Below are 15,093 nucleotides of genomic sequence, written 5' to 3'. Positions count from 1 at the left end.
ACATCTTTCATAGTAATAAGCATTCTCTAGCATTCTTTTACATAGTGTACATTTACTTTCTAAATGGTGACCATATGTTATAATTGTTTATAAATACTTATAGATATTTAAAGTATAGGTGAGGGGGGGCAGGCTCTTTCAGTGCTACCCAGAACCAGGACAAGGAGCAATGGGCACAAACTGGACTATAGGCAACACTAAACCCATCTGGATGCTTTCATATGCAATCTGCTGTAGGGAACGTGCTGTAACATACACCTAAGTGTAACATTCAGCAGTAACTACACTGTATATCTATAGCTCTAAATTTGAAAGCATTTAAGTGTGTTTATAGTTTTGAATACATTCATATTACAATTGGCTTAATCAGTTATGTTTGCACAAATTAAGTTCATTAGCATTCAAGCAGTATGAATTAGTTTCATAACAAATAGGGAGCATAATTTCCACTTAAGTTTTCTTATTTAGGTTTTATTTTACAAAGTAACCATTGTTGTATTCCTCTATTGTAAAATCCTTGATGAAATTAATTTGATTGTAAACTTTGTGTCATTCTAGACAGACAGAGTTTGGAAGATGTTGAAAGGGGAAATCAGCTAACTCTTGCAATGTAAATATCTGCTTAAACTACACTGAGCTTGGCAACTCTAGTCCCTGAATCCTTTTACAATTAGATATTAAAGATGGACAAAGTATCTTGAACAGATATTGCACAAAGTAATCCTTTTAAAATACTAATTACAGAAAAGCAGATTGTTTACCTTAAAAAGAAAAAATTTCTTATACAACATCCTACTTATTCAAAAGATTTAAATTTAGTACTTTGAAAATGAGCAAGAAAGTTCCTTATATTAAGCAAGCCAGAATTTTCTAACTCAGCAGATGCTCCACTGAACTTTTCTTAAGTACCTTTCTTTCTGAATTTGCAGAATGGCTGCTACTACAAACATTTCTCTGCTAACATTTTTTAGCAAATAGCGTATCTGGACTTTGTTTTTCTGCACTTGTTCTTTTCTGAACACTTATTTCACAAATTTCGGGGGAAAAAACAGCTAAATTTCTTTGAGTAATGAAGCACATCTGCTTTTGTGCAGAAAAGCATTTTTAGCAAATGAAATAACACTACTGGTCTTAAGCAACTGCATATAGATAAAAATTGCAGCTAGATTATCCTAAGAACCAGATTAGATAAGGTACTCAGTGGTAGGAAGAACAAAGAAAGTTGAAACTTATCTATTCCTAGATCTCTGTGATTATCCAAAAGACAAAAGATCCCACACAAAACAAGAAAGTCTTCCCTTAATTTCCTTTAATAATATCTTTCTCAGTTTCCTTCTTGGCAGCTTATCTTTAACGGTTTAAGCAACTTTCCCATTTGATTATAAGGACATGTAGTATACACAGGATAGCAGAACTTAATAGCTTAAAATGATGTACTTGGCTAACAGTGTTTCTCTTTTACTACACATACTCGTATAGCATACAAAAACTGATTTTTTTTTCCAGGATGCAGCTGACAAGCTACAGAAAAGAAGATCACTGCTTATCATGACCAGTTGACAAAATCCTGTTAAAATCACATTAAACTAAAAAAAATGAGTTAAGCTGAAGTTAAGAGCAGTGATGAGCATTGCTAATAAAGATGTGTGCCACTGTATCATTAACACTGCAATTCCTGTTTTTGCTCTACTTCATCATCCTTGTCTACCATATAACATTACTAACCAAAATTCAAAGATATGACAACAAAAAGATAAAGTGATATTTGCAGAAGATTAACTTGAGAACTGCAGTTCCTACCATAGGTCAGAAACATAACTTACTTTTATTATCTAGCTGAGCCCTGTATTTACTGAACCCTTTTAGCCGTACTCTCTGGCCCAACAGATCAAGGAACTCTTCAAAAGCTGGTCCTGCCATCTCATTGTTATACATTTCTTCTTCTGTGCTTTGGCCTGCTTTGCAGTAAAGGATACCAATCTTATGTTGAAAACTCAGCTGAAATAAAAAATTTCAAGAAAAGAATTACAGAAGCAAAGAAAATCAACATTAGTATGAATGAAAGTTATAATATTGACACTGTTAATGTCTAGCAGAAAATATTTGGAAATGCAAAACTGTGTTCTTACTTGAGAAACGAAGTCACCATATAAAGCAAAAAGCAAACACATATATTGAAAGAAAACCGGATTGTCACTATTCAAACATCTAAAAACAGTGCAAGACAACTTTTGACTTACAGATCTATTGAAGCACAACCTCTACTGCGTTTTATAGTATTGGAACTTTAACTGGTAAATTTTGTGTATTTGTCCAAGGTGGGTTTATTTTCCCTTAGTTCTACTATTTAAGATTCAGCCAAACCATTCCCTATACAGGAACTTTCCCTTCATAACCTTCTAATTCAATAATAGCAACCATTCACAAAATGTGCTTCTTGCAAGGCAATATAAAAACAGACTCTCAGAATAATAATTTCCATTTTATTGTTCAATAAATCTTGTGTCCACCCCATAAAATTGTCTGTTTAAACAACAACAACAAAATATTCAGTTTCCAAAGGTTCTAACATGTAAATACAAGCTGTATAAAGAACAACATACTTCAAGCTAGAAATCAAATAGTAGTTGAAGAGTTTTCTTAAATAAATCATTCTCAATGCTAGGATGTTAATATAAAAAAAGTTATTTCTTGAGTGGAATATGGTCCTGTTTTCTTAACTTTGATGCATACTTAAAATGACAGATTGGAAACCACTATGTAGTAGACCTATTATTCTTAACTGACAACTAGTAGAGCTTCACAAACTGACAGACACCATCCACTGTCTATATACACACCACTCAGCTCTCCAGATGTTCAGACATCTAATCAAACTTCAGGATTAGTGCCCAAAATAGGAATTATATTTAGACAGTCTTTCACAGTAGATCAGAGGTAACATGAACAGTCTGGTTTGCCTCAGTCATTTGTAAAACAGTCTATATTGTTAAGTACATTGTACATTCACAGAAATGCTACTGCTCTCATGTTTTATCACAGCAGTTTCTAGGAAAAGATGTAAAATTAAAACACTAAAAGACTGAATCAAGAAAACACACTATATACAGAAGAAAAAGCACCAAAAATATAATTCCAAACTTAAATATTCCTTAACTTTCCTACTTCATGTAAATTGGAGAAATGCTACATTTATTGGAGAGTTCTATGCAAGACAGTTACCAAGAATCAATTACAACAAACAAACAAAAAAACCCTGCAGCTCCCTAAATCACCCCTGAAGGAATAGAAACTCTCACTGTGCTTTTACTAACCTAATTTTTTGTGCTTCATGATTTTAAAATTGAGGTTCCTTGTCTCCCATGAAATTCAGGGTCTAACTTGACAGCATTCTTGGTTTAATTATTTACCTTCAAGCACAACCAATACATAGAATATCCTAAGGATTTCCACATTAGTGTAGGCTACAGACAGAATCACTGACATTATGAATCTCATGCTCCAAACCTAAGTGTATTGAAATGAAGTACTAGGATAGCAGTAGACTATTAAAATCAATAGCAAAATTCTTCAAAACATCAACTAGACTGAAGTTCATTTCATATAATGAAATTGAAGTATCAGTGGGACAATTTATTCCCATGTAACCTTGTATAAATTGCTCTAGCTCTGCAATTTCAGCAGATCTATATAAATGTAAAAGCACACTACAGAACTTGATCTACTGGTATGTAACAGACTGTAATAACACACAATGGCAGCCCTTTCCCCTCTCTCGCAAGCCCCAGTCCATCCTCTCCATTTGATATTTGCTTTTCATAGGGTGAGTCTTTATGTGCTCTCTACATATTCTGACTGAAGGTCTATAACCAGGGATCAGTTAGGAATAGAATATAGAATACATACAGGCTCAGTAAGGACAGGAATGAGGAATGACACTGCAAAAACATTGCACCTAGACCACACAGAGCAACTAGAAACTGTACCATAGTTTGAAATGAAATGGATCATCACATAAAAGAAGATTCAGGGGTATGGATGTGTACACTGCTGAAGGTGCCTTAGTTAGACCTCTAACCTCTGGGGAAATCCCAGTCTGCTCTTGCTATTTCCTTTTGATTGCCATATATCTACTATCCATCCAGAATGTCTCCCTGATTGATCTCCACATTGAAAGAGTGCCTGGGGAGGGTTATGTAGCTAATAAAATATTCCAGACTGCACGACTGCAAAGAAACTATTTATTCCATGTAAAACTAGCATGAACCCTAAATGGAAGAAACTGGAAGAACTGCTCATATAAACATCAGATTATAGGAAGTACTGTTACTTGATACTTTTCAGCAGAGAATGAGAGTGCTTGTAGCACATTGCCACCTCTACCCCAGCTCAGTGTCTAATACTTCAATTTAAAAAACAGGAAATTTAAATTAATTTCCTTGACTTTACAACAGTAGTGGCAACAATTAACATTACAAGTGAATGGCAAGTTAGGGAACCACTTGAGTTAAATATACAGTCTAGAAATTTGCAGTGATGCTCCTTCATTCTTTCCAAGATGAGCCGTTTTTGAATTAGATACTGAATCATTGGTATAATTCCAAACAGAAGTGAAGCATCCTCCAAAACATCCTGTCATTTCATGGTTAAAACACTTTCCTTCAGAAATAGTAAAGAGAAAGATTTAAAACCGTCCTGCCCATGAAGCACTTAATCCTGGATATTCAATTCATGGACAAGTATTGCAAATTCTAAGTGGTCATATACAAGGTTGATTGTAACAATACCACTATTCCCTAACAAAACAGCAGCTGCAAGTATGCTTGCAATAATCTGAGCCTCCCTCCCATGCACTAGGAGCACTCATGCCCACAAGATTAGCAGATTTAAGCAAAGTAACTCAGCTCAGAATCATTTGCTTGTGTAGAGGCAGAAATCAAGGTACCTGTAGAAAGTCTATGCCTAAGAAAGAAATATGTAAATGAGCTTTGGGAGCATCTTAAATGGGCCATTTAACTGATGTGAAAACATCAGAATATCAGAAAATTTAAATTGATAAAGTTTGCCAGTTTTGGAATGGCATTCCATGCTTCCATAAGTATACGTAATTTCAGACATGGTTCTGATCTCATGATTTCTAAACAAGAAATATTGTGTTTAGTGTAATTGAGAACTATTTAATAACGTGACATCAGAAAATAACGTCTAAATTTATTTACATACATGAGTGTTTTGTGTGATGTATTAACTGTGCATAGACCTCCTCAAAATGACAACTTCAAGTTAGAATCACTCATTACTGTGCCTTGTTGTCTTAAACAGCATAGATTCTTTATCACATAACAACAACTTGATGACTTTTACCATGTGGAGATTTCAGAGTTTTTCTGACAAAAAACCTAAAAGCAACTAAATATCACCACATTCGAAGCTCCTATTTTCTTAGGGCTTTTTGTGATCTTAAGCCTTAGTTTGAGAGAAAAGTGAACATTCTTAGAGTGATGACTGATATCAAAAAGTATATATACCATAAACCATTAGTAGAAATGTGGAGTGGAATTAAAGAGAAAAGAAATCCTGTCAAGGTTGCAGATAAGTTAATGAATTTTCCTGTAAATTTACAGTCAAATGTAACACTGATCACCGCATGTCAGAATAACTGGGAACTACTTACATTCTCAAATCATGTCAACCATTCACTTTGCATCAGCTTTCTACTGTTATTTTAAGGACAATGCTTTAGCCATGCTTTCTCCACAGCCCACTTTAGATTTCACTGGAACTACTGATGTCTTTCACTACCTGTTTCATAACACTGAAAGAGTCTTTAGTCTGCTGAAGAACTATACAAACATTTAATAGACTGTTATACAAAATATTTATTATTCTGGTGACAGTACTAAACCTTTACATCTCGATTCATATTTTTAAATTCATGACATTTCAGGCACTTGTCACTTTCAGCTACCAAGCATAACTCTTTGTATGTTAGCTTAATTAATAAACTGAAAGCATGAAGTACATAAGTGGATTAAAAGCATAAATGGATCTCATGCCAGTTCTATGCACAGCTTTTTGCTTATACCTAAGTAATTATCCCATAATAAGCAGTATATAAAATAATACTACATTTTGCATGGTAAAAGTCAATTCCAAAGCAAGACTGAATTTTCAGAACCAAGCACTAAGAATAAGAAGTGCTATGTACCACTGCTTCTCAAAATTAAGAGTTGATGTTTAAAACTACCCTACCCATTGAAGTTACTAATCTCCATAACTATTTTTTAGAAATACTTTTCATGAGTTTGGGAAATATCTCACTGAAGTCAACTAAAACAAGTACTCCATGCTCTCTAGACCATCCAGTGCTTTTAGGAAATGGATATTATTTATTAGACAAATCTAAATTCATTCTGGAACTCAAACAGGAAATCCTGAGAGCAACAGGAGATCAAGAACTCTCATATGCAGAACAGAGCGCTACTGATTTCTTTTGTTGTTTTACCAGAAGCACTGACAAAAACAGTAAAAAAATATGGACCTTGGACAAAATTAATTACTAATTAGAAGTTTTCTTCAAAGACTACAACAAAGAAAAATAATAAAACATGCATACAAAACCAGCTTAATATTCTAAACCAAAAAGAATACTCCTCACTCTACCTTTACTTTGTTTTGAGCAATTGTCAGTCACAGGAAAAGTTTGGTAGACACCAATACGTTTGACACAACCACGTTTGAAACTGAATTAGCAAAAAAAAAAAACTTATACCACTGCTATAAACAATAGGATCCATCAGCTTTAACAGACAGATATTGACTTTTGCACAGACAATGTAATCCTTACTTTAAATGAAATAAAATGAAAACATTTTTAACACTTCAATGAAATCCCTTCATAAGTCTGTCCTTCCAAATTATTCAGAAGCTATGAATTTACCTACAAGCTTCTAGTGAGGCTGATTCTCTTTATTGAACACAAACTTCATAAGCATAAATTTTGAGGGAAAAATGGTGAATATTTCATTACTGGTGCAGTTAATTAATTACATAGTCTCAATTATAATTTCCATTGTTTGAACCCAGAAAGATTCTGTTCAATCTACTGTAAAAGTTAATCAGAAAATTAGTGTTAAGAGAAATAAAAATTTAAGACATAGAGATATGTTATATCCTTTTGCCTCCTTACCTGTAAGCAGTATTAAGGAAACATATTAGAAATATTTTCATTTGCATATAGCATTTGTACACAGTATATACAGGGCAAAAAAAGATCATGGAAATAACTCAATACAGACATGAGAAGTTTAGTTATAATCTTTTTCCCACTCACTGGTCTAAAGAGGATCACGATAGCCTAATCATTTTTCCCAAGTTGTAACATATTTTTTAAATAATTTGCTTAAAAAAGTTAACCTCATTTTGTCAATAGGAATGCAGAGCTCATAAGTAAATATTACCAAAATAAAAAAAAGTGACCGATCTGCATTAAAGATCCAGGCTTATCAATATCTCCAAAATATTTTAAATCCCCACTGCCACAAATACATTCTAAATGAATAATCTTTAAATAAAAGTCATAAGCTACATACCCCTTGCTCATCCAATTTAAGTAGCTGTTCAGGTACTTTGGGTGAGTTGGATGCTTGCCTCAGGCACTGAATGCTCAGCTCTGGTATTACATATTCTAGCACTTCTTTGAGAGGCAGACCTCTTGCTGTGCCGTGCCTTGCAGTAGATGGTATAGCATCTTCTAAAATTGCTCCTCTAAGTGTAGTAAGCTGCAATAAAGATATAAAGCATTTTTGAATTATAATACTAGAAAGAATTTTAGATAATGTCTTCAGGTTTTACAAAGAGCATGGAATAAAGTATGAAGAAAAATATCATTGTATTCAATTTTCTTAAATGAGTAAAAAGACTGCTAGATAAATTTTAAAGAGGACACGGGCTCTTATTATCTCAGTTATGTATTTATAGTCAACAGAACAGGAAAAGTGACTGTCCATTTGTATGTGGAACTGGTGAGTTCACACCTCAAATACTGCATTCAGTTTTAGGCCCTTGTAACAACAGGAATATTGAATTGCTCCAGAGCATGCAGAGAAGAACAATGAAGCTGGTGGAGCTAATAGAAAACAAGAACTTATTTGAAGCAATAGAAGAAATTGGGCTTGTTTAGTCTGGTGAAAAGGAACATGAGGGGAGACCTCACTGTTTCTACAACTGTGTCAAAAGAAGTTGCAACAAGGAGAGTGCCAGTCTCTTTTCTTACATGACAAGTGACAGGACACACAGACGTGGTCTCAAGTCACACCAGGACAGGTTTAGATTGGACATTAGGAAGAATTTCTATATGGATAGGTTGGTTAAGTGTTAAAAGAGGCTGCCCAGAGCTGTGACGGAGTCCATATCTCTGGAGATATGGACAGCGAAGGTAAGCCATGACTAATGGCACCTTCATTTATCTTATCCATCCATTTTTTAAACCATACTACCTTGTCTTTATTGGCAAAAAGAGACATTACTTAGAAGTGTGTAACCTAAATCACTACTCTCCATAAACAGAGGCACATCTTTTTTTGGCAATGAAGGAAAAAACTAGCCTTAAAAAAAATTTGTTTCTTCATGTTTCTAAAAAGTACATGAGCCCACAGATATCAGGAACATGTTTTAATAGTAATAGAAGGCAAGCAGTCCTAAGGATAATAACATTGTGCATTTCCATGCAAATCAGACCTAGTTGCTGTCATAAAGAAATTACATTTGCAAGAGACACTAATTGATTTGAAATAAAAATTGAGAGAAATGTCCTTCCATAATAATAATGAAAGCTATTCTTTCAGTTAAAGTAATTATGTTACTAACATATTAACAGAATAGAATAAAATAGTTTCACTTAGAAGTAACCTACAAAGACCGTCATGTCCAACTGTCTAACCATTTCAGGGCTAACCAAAAGGTAAAGCAGATAGTTGAGGGTATTATCCTTGAACTCTTTTGAACCTGGCAGGCCTGGGGCATCAGCCACCTCACTGTGAAGGCTGTTTCAGTATTTGACTTCTTAATGCCCTTGGCGCAGCTTTCTGCCATTCACGCGCATCCTATCACTGGTTACTCCTGAGAAGGAGAAGAGAGCAGCAGTTCTCCATTTCTCTTCCTTAGGAAGCTGTAATGTTCTTTCCACAAATTATCTGAAGTGCATAAAGAACGTCTCTCAGAAAAAAGCTTCTGAAGAAGCTCTGAAGAAGAAAATAGCTTCTGAAGAAGCTCTGAAGAAGAAAATAGTTTGAAATAGAACACTCAAAAGTACACTCAAGTTTTAGTACTCACTTTCATATTTTTCCCCTCTCTTTTCCCCTGCATTTCTTAATCATTTTTTCCTATCATTAGAAGCATAACATTTATCAGTTTGGTCCAAATTTACCCACAGCTTTGTTCTTATTACCTGATTCCTTGCTTACCTCTTGCAGATATATATAATTTCAGCCAACTTACCTCCTTTTGGATGCCTATCTAAAAAGAAAAATGCCTATCTAAAAAGAAAAATTGTATGTAGCAGTGGAGAGGAGAACTTTGCTCTAGGTAGCAACTATGTTTACTAACAGTACAAGAAACATCTCTTTCCAATTAACAGATTTACTTTCCAAGTTAGCGAACAACTAGCACCCTAACTTCTAAGTCAGCTTTCCTTTGCAGAATTACTGAAATAATATTACTGAAATAATATTACCTCACTTGTTCTGAAAACTATACGATAGTTGAACTGAGATCCTTCTTTCTCCTTAGCATCTTCAACCTTCTCCCTCCGGATGCTGACTGCTACAGGTCCAAGATTTTCATCTATTCCGAAGTAGTTCTGATGCTCTTTTGCACAAAATTGAATGAAAAAAGAAGAGAATAATGAAGCGTGAATTTCCCAGAAAATGTTCAAACTACATTAAAAAATTTTGCACCAAAAAAAAGTATTATTTCTTATTGAGTGCTGTGATTTGTAAATAAATTGGGTGTACCCTTTATGTAAGAGTTGGGTGTACATATACAGTAAGCATGTAAATCACAAAATATTAACTTTGATGGGTAGAATGATAATTCATCACACAACTCATAATTAAGTTCAACTTCTGATACCAAAATAATTTTTTTTTTGCATGACACTATAAGAAACTAGCTTGAAGAAACCCTATCTAGATAAAGTTTCCACTAAAGGTTAGTAGTCTCCAAACAAATAAGGTACCATGTAGGTTCCTTCATTTCTTTCAGTTTATTCTCATTCTTGCTTAACACTTTACAGTCAGCAATTCAGTTTTGATGAGTGAAAATTGAGACCAGTGACTCTTCAATCTTTGTGTAAAGTTAAATTGGTCATTGAGCTAAATGGTCCTGGCCAAGTAGGGGTATGTCTGTGACGTACTGGGACAAACTATTTCAGGAGCAGCTCTGTGGAAAAGGACATGGGGCCCAGTGAGCACTAAGTTGCACAGCAGTTAGCAGAACAGCCTGGTAGGAATGAAGGCTAAGCACACTCTGGTTGTGCTAGCCAGAGTATTCCAGTAGGTCAAGCAAAAAGATTATTCCTCTTTATCTGGCATTTTTGAGATCACACATGCAATGCTGTCACCCTCTGTCCAAAACTGTATACAAGTCCAGCAGACAATTACCAAGAAAACTTTGAAGATAAAAGGAAGTTGGAGCATATAACAGAAGAGCTAAAGCTTGAAGGAGGTAAGTTTTCACAGCCTTAAGAAGAGCAGGAGAGCAAAAGTGTCACCCCACCACCTGAACGACAGTAACAGTGAAGGGAGAACCAGACTCTTCTCCAAGGTAAGAAAGAAGGGACAAGATTCCACAGTTACAAGATGCTGCTCTCCATAGAGGAGAATCAAACCAAGGAGCAGGTTGCCAGGAGAGTTTGTGAAATCTCTATTTCTGGAAATAGAATTTAGAGAGATGAAGTTCTGAACCGGTTGCTCAGAAAAGGTGGCTTTAAATAGGGAATTGGACTGATGATCTTTGGAATTTTCCTCCGAACAGGTTTATGCTATAACTCTAGGTTTTTAATAGTAACGATGCAATAGATTAATTTGTCCTTTTAAGATTATCTAGATTAAACTAGTTTGATGAATGAATAAGAAAGTTTTCAGAAATGAATAAGGAAGTTTCCACAAAATTTCTTTTACTGGGAAGTTATCCCAGAGATCCCAGGCTTGGAATGGATACAAAAAGATAAAGTTATCTCTAATTATGTAAATGACAGACTTATTTGTCAAACCAATTTTAAATTACATTTCCAGTAGTCTTCCAAAGATCTGTCTATAAAGTAAACTGGTGATTACAGTCCATCTCCCACTGGAAAGAAAACGAGTAGCAGCACATTATAGACAGAAAACTTTTTTTGCAAGGAACACCTGGGATCAAAAAGGCACAGTCAAACCTATTCTTTCATGCTCACCAGCTACGCTACATTCTTCCCTCCTTCTCCACCCTGGCCATTATACCTGCGTGGATTAATTATAGTTCATACTTCATAGTGTTAAGTCAAAATTTTGAACTTCAATTAGTAAACTTAACAAATCAATGGAACAAGATTGTACAGATTATAAAAATATTAATTTCTGTGTGAATGAAAAAATAAAACTCATAGGTCGAACATTCTGAACAGCATAACTCCCCATAGCTGCATAATCAAGCTTTGACAAGCGTTAAACTTAGTTTCTATAGCTCTCTGTTTCGAGGTAGAGAAAACTATATTCCACATTTACCATGCACCTTGGCAGCTATATTACTGAGCAGAAAAATGCAAGCTTGGCAGATAAGTTGTACAAGATGTTAGCGGATAAGAGATAAAAAATTTAAAATGTTATGAATGTATATATTCCAACGTTTAGAGACAACATTTTTAATTCTAAGTTGCTGTTTTGTTTCTTAGTTTTTTAATCTCAAGCTACATACTCATTAAGGTCATTAAATTTATTTACATTGAATTAAAAGTATCATCTTTTTGAAATGAAAGAGGAAAATGCTGTTTTTTTAGCTGATTGAAGAGAGACGGTAAATACTCTATCTGTCATTTTGAGGAACAGATTCAACATTCCTTCTTACATGAAGGTCTTATAGAAGTCTGAGTTAATACCAAAAGCTTGCTAAGCCTGTACATTTCTTTTAAGACATTTTTTTCCACTTTGATATCAGTTCATAAATCCAACAATTGTAAAAATTGTTAGCAAGCATCCCACAAATACAAAGCATAGTAATAACAGTCAAGTCTTGAGGTATTATGAGGATAATCACACAAAAAGAAAAGGAAAACTCAATGACAACAACAGCATGCTTCAATTATCCTTTTTAAAAAAATCAACACAATTTTTTTCCCCCTCTCATCTCAGTCCATCACACAAACATGTAGGTCACTGAAGGACACAATTAATAAATCAAAACCTTTAGGTAAAATAAGATGTTCTAGCTTTTGATAACCTTAACTGGACACTGAGAAGATATTTTTCTTAAACATTAACATATTTTACATCAGTCTTGTTGGATCTGATTTTAACAATAGTTACAATGCTTATAAATATGCAATATAAAACTGCAGCTCATTTCAGAAGATTGAATTCCAAATCTTTCATTTCTTGAAAGGGAACAGAATAATTAGTGCTACACATGCCCGGGTGTTTCTTCCATGCATCTTAAAACAGAAATAAAACTTGTATGCTGACAAGTGCCAATTATAAAACTGTGAATTAAATCAAATATGCAGAAAGTTGTTTCTCTATCACAGATATGTTGTTGAAAGCAAAGAAAATCAGTAGCATTACATATGTCTCTATATACAAGTGACTATTGTTTGCTAAATTTTTCATTTCATCCTTCCACAATCATTTTGCTAAATTCAACTGTGCTATTAAATCTACAATTCAGTGAACAATCAGCTAGGATAACTCGCTGTCACAGAGTGGTATCAAGACTTGGTATGCATATAAATGTCACTTTTTCTTACACAGGAGATCAGCACAACAGCAAGACATTTTGGTGCTGAAGGAAAAATACCTGTTTTATATCCTCTATGGGCTTTTTTTTTTTTTTTTTTTTAGGTAAAACTGCACTCACAGTGGGAGCTAATCTGGAGATTCCATACATGCCTGATCCCTTTGATACCAGATACCAAAAACTGAGTTTTTGCTATGTGTGCCCTGACTTGCTTATTCTTTTACTCCTAAGAGTTACCAAATAAAGGTTTCTCTTGTACAGCTTCTATTACTGTTCCATTGAAACTTAATACAGAAAAGGGCATGGCATATATATGATTTTAAAGGCGAAAACATAACAGTTTCTTCCTGAATACTAAATGCATCATGGTATTTACTTTTGAAGAACATTACCCACAGAACACTTAGTAACAAGGATATTAACAATTCGCATTCATTAATATTCTACTATATGGTGTACAATTCACAGATACTATTTAAGTTTTCAATACTACACTAACATAAATACACTTTATTTTTAATCAAGAGATCATTTAACATCAGAACATTAATTAATTAAAACTAACTTCACTTGCATCAGCTTTCAAGAAAAACCATTAACTTTGTTCCACGTATCTTATTTAAAGTGTTTTCTCTTTGTATTTTCATAGAATCATAGAATCACAAGGTTGGAAACGACCTATAAGATCATCTAGTCCAACCATCTTCACATTACCACTGCTACCACAAGCACTAAAACAGATCTCACAGCTCCTCATCCAGATGCCCCTTGAACACTGCCAGGGACGGTGACTCCACCACCTCCCTTGGCAGGCCATTCCAGTGCCTGACCACTCTCTGAGAGAAAAAGTTGTTCCTCGTGTCTAACCTAAACCTCCTCTGATACAACTTGAGGCCATTTCCTAGGGTCCTGTTTGTTGCCTGGGAGAAGAGGCCAAACCCAGGTATTTTTCTTTTTCCTTCCAACACTGTTTTTCATTGGAAAAGAAAAACAAAAAACAAAAAACAAAACCAAAAACATTCAGCTCTTTGGAACCTCTAACACCTCCACTGTAAAAGAATTTCACAAACAAGTCATCTTTTATTTGGCTTAGTCCTTGTCTTTTTTTCTTTCTGCCTGTCATACCACAACATTTCTCCATTGACAATTATTTCTGTCTATGCCAATCGTCTCTTCTGCCTCTCAAATAATACACACTATTCTCACAAGTTTCCCTTCATTCTCTTCCACTCTGACTCCCTCAGCACTTTTTGGTCCATTGTAACCTGCCTAGCGATTTTGAATATTTGAATTTACTGCCCATCCTTGCTTAACTATATGCCTTTTTCTTTCTCATACATCACAGTTCCAGATTTTTCCCTCCTTTTCTTTTAAATACATCGTTTTTACAACCTTTATGTCCTAGGTTTCCACCATATCATTAAACTTCACTGGACTTTCTTTTGAGTCTCTCATGAAGGGTCACAGGAGTACAGGAAGGAATACAGTATGGAGCTTATTTCCTGCTGTTCAAATACAGTTAGAAGGCAAAGGAAGTATGATTTCAGGAAGTCTTAGGTTTGGGTGTTTGGGGTTTTTTTTTCAGGTTTTTTGTTTTTTGTTTTTTTTTCCTTTTTTCATTCTTTTAATGCAAAAAGATTGAGCGGGAACTCATAACACAGACAGGACAGAGACGTATTTTGGGTTTCTGCCTGTTACAAAAACAGGGATTAAAACATTGAGCAAAGCAGCGCTGAATACAGAGAGCCAAAGCAGATCAGAGTGGAAATCTCTTATCTGAATAACAATTCAAGCCAAGTTAGTTACTCTACTGAGAAGAGCACTCTGCTACTTTGCAGTTTGAAGATACCCAAAAGAGTAAAAGGAGGGGAGAAAGGCATAGAAAAATCTTCTTAAGGCTCAAAAATTAAACATTGTCAACAGCTCTGTGTTTAATGAGCATACATATGTATGCACAGTATCAAACACCCTAGAGACACAAGAAGACAGTTTAATTTAGAAGGCAGTCATGAGCTTTGATAATGAAATGTTTTCTTCTGGAAACACCTTTTAGGAAATAATGAATTCCATTCTGAGGATTGGTATTTCCATGGCTTTTTCTGAGTA

At 34.6% G+C, this 15,093-nt stretch overlaps 1 protein-coding gene across 8 annotated transcripts in view; it reads right to left on the bottom strand.

The window, feature by feature from the left end:
* SIPA1L2 (signal induced proliferation associated 1 like 2) overlaps positions 1 to 15,093 on the bottom strand; it is a 162,797-nt gene that overhangs the window by 74,582 nt on the left and 73,122 nt on the right. For all 8 annotated transcript variants that reach the window (XM_090135423.1, XM_090135420.1, XM_090135425.1 and 5 more), the window contains 3 exons: positions 9,734 to 9,867; positions 7,593 to 7,781; positions 1,824 to 1,998 (listed from right to left, as the gene is read on the bottom strand). In XM_090135423.1, coding sequence (XP_089991549.1) covers positions 1,824 to 1,998; positions 7,593 to 7,781; positions 9,734 to 9,867 — 498 coding nt within the window. The remainder of the gene's footprint in view (positions 1 to 1,823; positions 1,999 to 7,592; positions 7,782 to 9,733; positions 9,868 to 15,093) is intronic.

The sequence above is a fragment of the Phasianus colchicus genome, chromosome 2 (genome assembly GCF_987193195.1).
Source record: "Phasianus colchicus chromosome 2, bPhaCol1.hap1.1, whole genome shotgun sequence".
NCBI lineage: Eukaryota > Metazoa > Chordata > Aves > Galliformes > Phasianidae > Phasianus > Phasianus colchicus.
Note: the sequence above shows the minus strand (reverse complement) of the source record. Positions and strands in the feature narration are given on the sequence as shown.